The 11,360-nt window shown below is 45.0% G+C and overlaps 1 protein-coding gene across 2 annotated transcripts in view; it reads left to right on the top strand.

Moving 5' to 3' along the window:
- Window positions 1–10,959, top strand: part of LOC122163736 (gamma-aminobutyric acid receptor subunit beta-4) — a 64,709-nt gene extending 53,750 nt beyond the window's left edge. The window contains exons 5-9 of one of the 2 annotated variants that reach the window (XM_042825198.1): window positions 912–994; window positions 5,299–5,436; window positions 6,990–7,142; window positions 9,787–10,031; window positions 10,582–10,959. In XM_042825198.1, coding sequence (XP_042681132.1) covers window positions 912–994; window positions 5,299–5,436; window positions 6,990–7,142; window positions 9,787–10,031; window positions 10,582–10,959 — 997 coding nt within the window. Of the gene's footprint in view, window positions 1–911; window positions 995–5,298; window positions 5,437–6,989; window positions 7,143–9,786; window positions 10,044–10,581 lie in introns of both variants that reach the window. The other variant, XM_042825199.1, reaches the window with a different exon arrangement.
- The last annotated feature ends 401 nt before the right edge of the window (window positions 10,960–11,360 follow it).

Here is an 11,360-nt window from a genome sequence, read left to right as displayed (position 1 = left end):
CCCCCCTTTTCAGTACTCTGCACACATACACTGCACAGGAAGACAACTGCATTAACGGGTGAGGGGAGCAATAAATTTGAGAAATGGGGGCAGCCTGCTAAATTCTGGGCTGGCAGTTAGCAGCTGAATTGCTCTCTCCCTGCTTTGTGCCTGCACCCGACCTGCCCCACTGCAAAATGCCCCAACCCTGAAAGCAATGCTCCTTTGTGTGCACCGTGTAACACAGATGCACCCACACGCATGAAAACCTTCCATAGGTAATGCGTGGCACTGACACCCCAAAAACAACCCCTGCCCATTTTCTCTCCCTAAATTTATTTTCCTAGGGGATGCACACATGTACACACGTGTCAGGTGAATCTTGACCATGGAATCACTTGCACAGGAGTGAATCTGTTAGTGGAGTCACCAGCACACAGTGCAGGAGAAGGAGGGCAGTGAGTGTGATGGAGGGGCACCGATGGGTGGGGGCTGCAGTGCGGCTCTTGGGGCAATTTTGGGAAGGAAGAGGCCACTGCAGGACAATATGATCAATGCTTTTCTGTTCTATGGACACTTGCCCTCAGCCTCTCTTTCACAATCTGACATCTCTCTCCTCTCATAGCTCTGCCTACTCCCAGTTTCTTTGTCTTTCTCCTGGAGAGACAGGGGAGGAACACCAATCCCTCCCCACCCTGCTAATAGAGATGCTGCCTTGCTGACGTTAGTCATGGAGGGTGTAAGCCATGCAGTTGAGGGTGAGCTGCATCCAGCCCCCCGCACACCTCCCTCTGCCCTCCCACCGTGGCTCTCTCTGGTTTCCAGGGAAACAGCGGCCCCAAATGCTGCCCGACTTTCACATCTGCCTTTCATTTCTCCTTTTTAAAAAAGAATCATTATTGTAATTTTTTCTTTCTCTCATCTTCTTTCAGGATCACCACCACGGCTGCCTGCATGATGGACCTACGGAGGTACCCCCTGGACCAGCAGAACTGCACGTTGGAGATTGAGAGCTGTGCGTATGCCATGCAATGCTGACCCAAACAAGCCACCCCTCCCACCCCTGGGCTGCCTCCCAGGGCTTTTAAGGCCACCCATTCCCAAGGATGCCCCTTTGGGCAGGACTGGGCTCCCTCATCCAAACTCCATCCCCAGGGTAAAATGCTCAGGAAAATGGAGCCCCGGCAGCAGGCTAGGCACATAAAATTACTCTCACTTTTGGGAGGATGGAGAAGGCTATCTCAGCCCTCAGATAGCCCTGGGAAGGTGCCCTCAGTGTTGGCTAAGCCTGTTTTTTGCAGGAGGAGGGAGCAGAGCCCACATCTCCTCCCCACCTGGATTTTCCTTGGACTCCCATGAAAAGCCTTCCTGATCATTCTGGCCAAGGGAGGTCCGGCACTCCCTCATAAAAATGCACTGCAGTATCCCCACAGGAGAGGTCCAGAGCAGCAGATCTCACAGTAATGATGATGCAGCTTCAGTGGTGATTATCAGAGAATTGCTTTTTTCATAAAAGAGGTCCCATGGCATCAGCAGTCGGCAGGCACGGCGCTGCCTCCCCAGCCTCTCCTCTGCCAGGCAGCCCTGGTCCCGCTCGGAATGTGCAGCAATAGCAGCTCTTGGCGTGGCGGGTAATGGGATGTAAATGAGGTCCTCCTGGATGCACTAATGGCATGTCATTTTTGGCACTCCTTCGTATTTTGAGAATAGTTTACAGTACAACCAGGAAAACAGAAGGCAGAGAATTACCCACAGTTCCCCACGTTGCGATTTATGTTCTTAATGGGACATGTCAAGCCAATTTGTTAGTTGAAGTTACGTTTCCTTACAGTATTTCTAAGACCAACGCCGAGATGAAGAGAGTCGTGGTTTCCTTGCTAAGAGCCTTTGTCTCTCACACTCACTCACACTGGAAATCTGCAGGGTTCCGTTTTGTTTTGTTTCCACATCCACACAACTTTGAAACAACGCTCCTCTCATGCCTGGCTTAAAAAAAAAACAAAAAACAAAAAAACCAGAATGAACACAAACAGAAAACCCCACGAAAATAACCTTTTTGTGGTGCAGGAGTGCTGGGTTTGTAGAACCGTGGAATCATAAAGGTTGGAAAAAATCTCTAAGATCTCTAGTCTAATCATCCATCTTCCACCAATACTGCATCCCTCAGTGCCACATCTCCACAGTTCTTGAGCTCCTGCAGAGATGGTGACTCCACCACCTCCCTGGCAGCCTGTGCCGTGCCTCACCTCTCTTTCTGAGAAGAAAGCAGCAGTGTGAAGCTGGGGTCTCCTTCCCATAGCAGTGTGTTGAACTTACCTGCAGGGGATAAGCCCATGCTAACACTGTCTGTTGATCCAAGCCCCTGCCCCCAAACCAGCCCTCATTCCATGACACCCCTCCTGACTGTGTGCCAGGACTCAACAAAAAAATGATGAAGCTGGCAGCAACCAGGCCATTCATCTGGCATCTTAAGATGCTGTATCAATACTTCATGATATTTCAGATTGAAATGACTTTCTGAAAGTAGTTTTGCTTTTTAAAATTAAAGCGGAAACTTGGTTTTCTTTTCTAAAGCTGCAGATCAAAGTGGAACATTTATTTTTAGACTGAGTAACCTTTCCCTTTAGAACCACTTTAAAAAAAAATGGATTCTTGAAAAACATGTTTGATTTCATATTGAATAATAACATTAGAAAAAAAGATTGGCCCCCAGTATCAGCAGATCATAGGATGAATGGGATGGAGCTAGTTAACTGCGAGAGCTCCTAAACTTAGATACTTGTAACTTGACATTTTCATTGCTGATCAGGAAGTGAATTTGAAGTAACTGCTGTTAAATTTGTGGATGATGAAGATAGCAGTCTGCGTGGCCTGCTTGCTGCACATTTGAATACATCCCAATTTGAATACATGCATCCTGAGTACATCTGAATACAGCTAAATGTGGAGGTCTGTGACTGGGTGCAGTAGCCAGGCTGCCAGATTGAGGGATGGGACCTGCATGAGCCCAGAGCAGGGGAAACGATGGAGGGATCACAGCCCCAAGATCGCTGCTTTGTAGCAAGGCTGTGGCACAATTGGCTGGAGCAAGCCTTGGTTATATAAACCAGGAGAGCAGTGACTCAGAGCAGGGAATCAATTGGCCTGTGCATGTGTTGCTGGTGAGACTGGGAAAGGGGCTCTTTCTAATTTTGGTTTCCATAATTTAGAAAGGAAGTTGAGAAATCAGAAGAGGTTGAGAAAAAGATGCTAAAAAGCATTCAAGGGCTGGAGCAGATGTTTTGCAGTTAGAAACTGAAATAGCTCAGCCTGCTTTGTTTACTGCAAGGAGGTGGTGAGTTGTTTACAGACTGGGCACACCTCTGCACAGGGTGGGAAGGGCTCCGTAACCTCGTTGAAATACACACAGTGGCCACTGGTGTCTGAAGGTCTGAGCCTGATGGATTCAAACATAAGCTCACACACACTGTTCGCTGTGAGACTCTGAGCCACAGGAACCAGCCAGTGGGAGCAATGCTTTCCATGGTTGGTGTCAGTGCCTTGCTCTGGGACATGTGCACAAAGCTGGGATAATGAGGCACCACAACAACCTGTGCCACCATGGGTGTCTGCAGAGGGTGAGGTGACCTCAGGGTCCTTCTGATTCCCTGAGCTCATAGGTCTGGGTGCTTTACCACAGTCATCCATGGAGCAGACTGGCTGCCACCAGGAAGGAGGTGGAGGCCTGGCTTGGTTGATTTACAGCAAAGCAGATCTGGTATAGCACTTGATAACAGTCTTCCACTTCTTTAGCATCAGTGAATAAGAACAGTAATGACCAAAAGCACAGGACGTGGGCTTGAAGGCTACAGTCATCAAATAATGCGGTTTGCAAGGGACCTCAGGGTGTCATAGTGCAGCCCCCAGCTCAAAGTAGGCTTGGCCATGAGATCAGAACAGGTTGCTCAGGACTTTGGCCACCCAGGAGCTGTAGCATCACACTGTCCTCAAAAGCTCAGCTGTGAGCAGAGGGAATCCTTGGCCCTGAGGCCAATTTGAATAATTCCTTCTCCTCTATGGTGCATCCAACAGCACTTCATTCTCATCTTGTCACTAATGAACTGGTGCTGGCCTCAGTGGCAGCTCTGTGTAGCAGATGTTGACCTTGCTGGGTGTTGCTAGCTAACCACCTCTGCTGCCAGGGCTTGTGGCTGAGGCTGACTGTCGTAGTGCAGTGCAGGTTTTAAATACAGGCTTTCTTGGGGGCACAGGTGAAGATCATGCTCTGAACAAAGCTTTGCGGTGCTGTACCAAAGCGTGTACATATCACAGTTCTTTTCTGAGCACAGAGGTGTTCCCATGCAGCTCCACACTTCTCTTAGAATAAGAAATATCTGGAAACAGTTGTGGTGCTTCAAAACTGACCTTGGCACAAGCAGCACTGGATTATAAGCGGAGATCAATCCTTGCACACAAGTGCAATGGGCAGGGTTGTGATCATCACACTGATGTGAGAGGAGCTGCATGTTCTCGTTGCCCAGGCCTTGCTCCAAATGAGGCTGAAGCACCTGGGATATAGCTGGGATATAGCTTCTCAGTACCTACAGCCTGTGCAGCCCTGCCTGCCTTGTACTGTTTGGGGTTGAAAAGCTTAAGGCTATGCCCTCAGCTCAGTTGACCTCTGAACAAATCCATTACCGTGAAAAATAAGGAATGAGCATTTGTCACCAGCTGGATTTCGCCTACTTTCTTCTTCCCTCAGTGCTCTTTCCAGCTAGAGCTTGGCAAAAGCAGTCCCCGGTCTCAGAGGCTCTGTGTGCTTCCAAATTGTGACTGAGGGTATTTAAAAGAGAGAGATGTACTGATGCTCACATTTCTTCTCAAAAAAATCTTTTTCTCTCTGTGAATCTTTAATACTTGGAGGCTCTGTTTACCTGGTCTCATCAGAATGTATTGTGATCTCCCCCTTCTGGTAAAAGGAGGCAGCTTTTAAAAAGCAAAATGCAATGTTTTGTGATAGCAGCTTCCGATGCACAACTCTCTGTCATGTTAGCCATGGAGATTATGCAGCACGAGTCAAGACATGATGGACCACATCCCACCTTTTTTTCCTGAATCCTAGCCAGAAGGGGGAGTTCTGACCAATTTTTTCCTCTCCTGGGGAGCGTACTGCCCAGCTCAGTTGAAGCAAATGACGTCAGCCAGGAGGGGCTGTGCTTGCTGTCTGGTGGTGTGGGCTTTCTTTCATATCTTCTTCCAAATCACCTTAGAGAAAATGGGGGAGTCATTTGATGCAGCTTGTCAGCTCAGTTCTCTCCCTGTGCTTTTCCACCTCTGCAGATGGTTACACAGTTGATGACATTGTCTTCTTCTGGCAAGGAAATGATTCTGCTGTCACAGGGATGGAGGTGCTAGAACTGCCCCAGTTCACCATTATCGAGCAGAGACTGGTCAGCAGGGAAGTGGTCTTCACCACCGGTGAGTCTCTGCCCAAGAGATGTGATGGAATTCATAAATCTTCTGTTGATCCAGGTCAATGTGGTTTCTCATCTGATTTAGATTCTGAGGTATTAAATTAGGTTCTAGGCTTCAGGCCCTATTCATTTGAAAAAGAGCTGTCTTCTCTACCCACCAAATTTGACTCTTCAAAGACTTGTGGAATCATTTTTATTACAGTTGTTTTCATTTCTTAGTTGAAACACCAGCTAAATCCAAAACAGAACCTCCTTAGAAGGTTCTCAGCCTTTATCTTGTGTTTATGTGGTTTAAAACTGGCTCTCAAGGTCAATGTAGGTGCAACTGTAAGAAGCAGAATATTTCTCTTGAACAATAAGTGGTCTATGGCCCATCTGCACAGTGCAATAACAGGATCTGAAGAGAACACCTTGGACAATTCAGGGTTTGGATTTTGGTTGCTGACTTCATTTTGAAATGGTATGGAGTTCACTGCCTAAGTGAAGTGCCACACATGTTAACTTGGATGATTTCTGAAATGCCGTGAAGTAACAGCAAGAACAGTCTGTCCATGGCAGTGGCAGATGGGGATTGCTGCAGTGGTACCTCACTGGACATGCCAGGAGCAGGGTCCCATTGCATCAGTAATCTAGACATCAACAAGAAGCCATGTTCCTTCCAAAAGAACTTTGCAATCTGGATGGACATGGATATGGATAAAGATATGACCTTAAAAAAAACGATTGGTGAATGAAAACATTCAAACTGCATACATGATACACAGTGCTGAGAAAATACAACCTCCTTTTCCCAGTCTTCCTCCCTGATCATTACAGACTGTTGTTCTCTTCTTAGCTTAGCTGCCAACCCACAACTACACTCATATTTCAGTCTGTTGTGTTGCTTAGGGAAGGAGGTGAAAAGGAGGAATGGCTTGGACTTTGTTTCACAGTAACGAGAGGGTTGCTGCCTTGTCCTGTCAAAATACCATGCTCCAGTAGAAGATTTGTAAAAGTACTTCTTGTCACTATCCTCATTAGATTTCCTAAAAGATTAGGAGGAACTTGAACAAGAAAAAAGATCTACAGATTAACCAATGGTACTCTATTTGTGTATGAATTTGCCCAGTCTGATCATAACCCAGTTTTAGAAAGCATGGGAAAAATACTATTCATATCTTCATTGCTGTTTGGAGGAAAAACTAGCACATGAAACAATGGAAAATGATCTTACTGCATCCAGGTATAGGGTTGAAGTCTCCCATGCAAGCCCAAATCTTACTGGCACATACCATAAAGGCAGTTTCAACAGAGGACTGAACAGACGTTCTCCCATGATGTCTGATACAACACTGTAACTTGCGTAGAGCTCCCTTTTTTCCTAATATTCCTAGCCAATTGAGCAGACTCTAAAGAAATCCTCTTCTCTGATGAGGCTGTAAAATCTAAGGAAAAAAAAGAGGAGAGATTCCTCATTATCACTGCCTCTTGAGAACATTTTCCAAATAGAAGCTCCTACTAAAAACACAACTTTGCTTTCCTCTCAGACAAGATCTCCCTTTAATATCTCATTGACAGGCTCATACCTGCGCTTATCTTTGAGTTTCCGAATTAAGAGGAACATTGGTTACTTCATCCTGCAGACTTACATGCCATCTATCCTCATCACCATTCTGTCCTGGGTGTCCTTCTGGATCAATTATGATGCTTCTGCTGCACGAGTGGCACTGGGTAGGTACCTTCTCATTATACACTGAAGAATATGATATCTGAGGGAAATCAAACAGGACAGTTCTAAGAAAATATCTTTTTCTTAATGAGGTAGCATCTAAACAAGACAGATCAAATTTGTCATCCCAAAAGAATGACATTTCCTTGGAGAATAAACTGCAGGTTTTCAGCCTGAAGGTTTTTTTGGAAATACTGATGTTTCCCAAGCTTGAGTCTGTATTATTTGAATCAGTAAAAGTTATATTATAGATTTCTGTGGGAAATTTGTTATATACAAAGGTATAAATGGTCACAGCTTCTCAGAAGCATGAGACTGTGACATGCTATGAACGCACCAGCTCCCTCACTGCAGTTTGTACTTGTTTTCTTAAGCAGATAAGTCTGGGCATCTCTTGATTAACAGGTGTGCCGAGAGCAGGTTAGTTGGATGATAAATACTGAGAGTGGATGGACAAAGAGCAGTAAGAATGGTGAGTGAATGGCAAAAATTGTAAGGAGAGATAAAGAAAGTGGCATTACACAATTTCATGATATTTTAGGCCCAATACAGACACTTTTTTGTGACTGAAGACCTTCATAACCAAGTCAAATGTGGGACAGTAAAGTAAAAGATTTTCTTGAACATATGCGCCCCTAAATAGGGATGTTTTCCTACAAGAGGAAAAAAAGAGATCTTTTAAGCAACAGAAGGGAAGTGGGGGTGGATTGCAGATAAGGATTTTGAAGAAGGAACAGGAGAAAAGTGGGGTGGCTGGCATATCAGATTGGGGCTATGCAACATGATAGAAAGTTCAGAGGAAATAGGAGAGACAAGGAGGGAAGATTTCAGCTGTGGTGGGGAAAAGGCTCTGATAAGGAATGGAGCACAGGTAAAGGTTGGGTTTTACAGAGAAGGCTGGGGGCTTAAATTAGCTTTAGGAGAAGACAGAGCAGTGGTGGTTTGTACAAACACATATAAAAGAAATGATTTGTCTGTGCTTGTTTGGAGAGTCTGGAGCAAGGAAGGGAAAAGAGGAACACAGTAAATTGAAAAGGTAAGTTGCAACGACAAGAGTATTATAAGTGAGAGTAAAAAGAGACCACAATAGACATTGCTAGACATAGCAGATAGAGTAGACTCTCACAGGGAGAGTACAAACAAGGGTGGACTTGAGATGCACAGCTGTTGATTTTCAGCTGACATCTGGAGAAAACAGAAGAAAAAACATTGTAGATCAAAACTGGAACAGCTCTCATCAAGTGATTCCTGATAGCTCTCTAACTTGATCCTAAGAACCTTCAAAGAAGGAGAATCTGCAGCCTCCTCTAACCACTATTCCTCTGGATTTGCCTGCTCATACAATCAGAAATCCTTCCTTTTCCTGTGTTCTAAATCTCTGCTGCAATTTGTCTGTCTTTGGTGGACACGGAGAACATTTTATTCCCCCTTAACTTCTACCAGACTTCTGGGTATTCAAAAATTATTGTTGTATCTTCCGTCTGTCTACACTTCTGTGAACTGAAGACTATTAGATCTCTAAACTAAACTACTAAATGACACTAAAAACAATGAAGTTGATAGGGAAACAGGACAAGCACAACTCCAGGATGCACTGACAGATGTGGGAGCAATCACAGTAGAGGTAGGGCTAAAAAATGAAATTAAAATCATGTAGAATAAGAGAGCTAGAGACAAAGAACTTGGACTGGAATGCTGCCAACAGAGAAGAGGAGGAAGGACATTTGAGGAAAAGGAAATCAGCAAGGTAGTAACAAAAACATGGCAGCTGAGATTGAGAAGAGGGAAAACAAGACCAGGTCAAGGCAATCGAGTTTCTCCTCCAAAAGAAGTATGAAGCCCAGTTGCAACTTTCTGAAGCACTGCTGAAGAGACAAATCTGCGGCCATTCTGAGAGGCCTGTGAAGGCCAGAGGCTAAGAACGAAGGAAAGGAATGAAGCTGAGAGCGTAATCATGATGCACCAAGTAGACCGTGTAGATGGTCAAATAAAGGTTTATTTAAGATGCAGGAAATATGAGTAGACATAAAAAAGGAGAACATGAGAGCCATGAAAGAAGCTCAGATAATTGAAGTAGTGGGTGGTAAAGCTGGTGAGAGAAAGGTAGGAATTGATGGAGTCAAGGAAATAGATAGAAGCCTTGAGGCGGGTAAAAGAAGAGAGAGTCATGAAGTGGGAGTCTCTTATCTCCTTCTCATATTTATGGCATTAGAAAATCATAGCATATTAGAAATTCATGTCAAGGATATTGAGGCATTCAATAGTGCACAGGGAATTGTGATGAGTTCATGAAGTAAGAAAGGTGGAGGAGAAAATTTGAGAGACTGAAAGCAAAACTGTGTATTTCCTATCACAGTGAGTGAAAGAAGGATGATCAGGGAGGACTCAGAGAACTGAGATTCACAGAACATTGATCCACACTGTCCTGATGCTATTGAGCTTTTGCATTTTCTCCCACTTTTGATAGCTTGTTTGTTTTCTGCAATGGGCAGTTGACCTTAGAATAATGACAATTTTCTTCCCAGTTTTGCCGCTTCCAGCCCTCCTGATGTTCAGCCCAGATGGGAGAAGGGATGGGAAACCTGAGATTGGCATTTCAGGAAACCACCCCACCTTGATAACAGAACACCTACCCTCTCCTTACAGGGGTCACCACGGTACTCACAATGACTACCATCAACACTCATCTGCGGGAAACTCTCCCTAAGATCCCTTATGTCAAGGCTATTGATGTTTACCTCATGGGCTGCTTTGTCTTTGTGTTCCTGGCACTCCTGGAATATGCTTTTGTCAACTACATATTCTTTGGACGAGGCCCCCGACAGCAGAAGAAACAGAGTGAACGCATCAGCAAGGCCAACAATGAGCGCCATCGTTATGAAGAAAAGAGGGTGAGAGAGCAGGTTTGTTTCCTTCTTTCATTGTGGTAGGAGAATTCAAACTCTCCACTGTTCATTCAGTCCTGGATGAGCTGTGGAGCAGCCTATCTCTTCACCACAAGAAACTCCAGTTCCCTTGTCTGATAAACATAGACCTATGGAAGTTTGCAGACAGATGCCGAGAAGGATCTCTTTCCAGTGTTCACTGGGAATTTTTCTCCTTGATCATTTGGTCGTTATCCTCAAGCCAGCTTCATCAGGATCACCCTCTTGCAGGGGCAGGTGTATCCCAAGGTACCCTTGTGGCTTTTGGTCCTACTCTGTTAGCACAAATACATTACTCAACTTGCAAGTTTGCTGCAAGCACAGGCTCCAGCCTGTGAGCAACCAACATCAATGGATGACTTTTGCAAATGCAGAAGTTCAGGTTCAGAGCCCACTTACAACCCAAAGATCAGTATCGATATACAGAAAGCAGTTCAAAATCATCCCTGGTGGCGTGGCTGTGCAAACAGTGCACAAGACATCCTTGCTATCTTTCTCTCTGTCTCCCCTGTTCTAGGTTGACCCTTATGGTAACATCCTCCTCAGCACTCTGGATATGAACAACGAGCTGCTGGCCACGGACATGATGAGCAGCGTTGGCGACTCTCGAAACTCTGTCATGTCCTTTGAAGGCTCAGGAATTCAGTTCCGCAAGCAGCTGGCCTCCCGGGATGGATTTGGTCACCACCCAACCCTGGACCGCCATGTCCCGCTGACCCACCATGCCGCAGCCCGCAACCGTGCCAACTGCCGTCTCCGTCGGCGGTCATCTAAGCTGAAGCTCAAAATCCCAGACCTAACAGATGTCAGCACCATTGACAAGTGGTCAAGAATCATTTTTCCAATCACCTTTGGATTCTTCAACCTTGTTTACTGGTTGTACTATGTAAATTGATGCCTGCAGCCTCCAAGAGAGATAGGGACAGACACTCAGACAATGACAACACAGGAGTGTTGTGGTCTTTTGGGTTTGGGTTTTACTCTTTACTATCATCATTTATTCCTTTGATTCATTAGATTTACTCTAAGCTTACTCTTCTCTTTTCAGCACATATAGAACCACAGAGTGTTGGGGGGAGGGGGAAAAGGGAAAGAAAGGTATACGGGAGGGGATTTGATTTCAGGGAGGGATGTGTTTGTCTTAATTTTGGTTTCCTGCTGAAGGACTTACACCATTGTGGGGAAAAAAAAAAAAAAAAAAAAAAAAAAAAACGGGTTAAAAAAAAAAAAGGAATGGAAAAAAAAAAAAAAAATAAAAAAAAAAAAAAAAAGAAAAAAGTATTAAAAAAGGGGGGA

This window comes from Centrocercus urophasianus, unplaced genomic scaffold (genome assembly GCF_019232065.1).
Source record: "Centrocercus urophasianus isolate 14NV4802_14NV808 unplaced genomic scaffold, USGS_Curo_1.0 seq_24, whole genome shotgun sequence".
NCBI classification, from domain to species: Eukaryota; Metazoa; Chordata; class Aves; order Galliformes; family Phasianidae; genus Centrocercus; species Centrocercus urophasianus.
The sequence above is the reverse complement of the archived record's forward strand: the minus strand, read 5'-3'. Positions and strand labels throughout refer to the sequence as shown.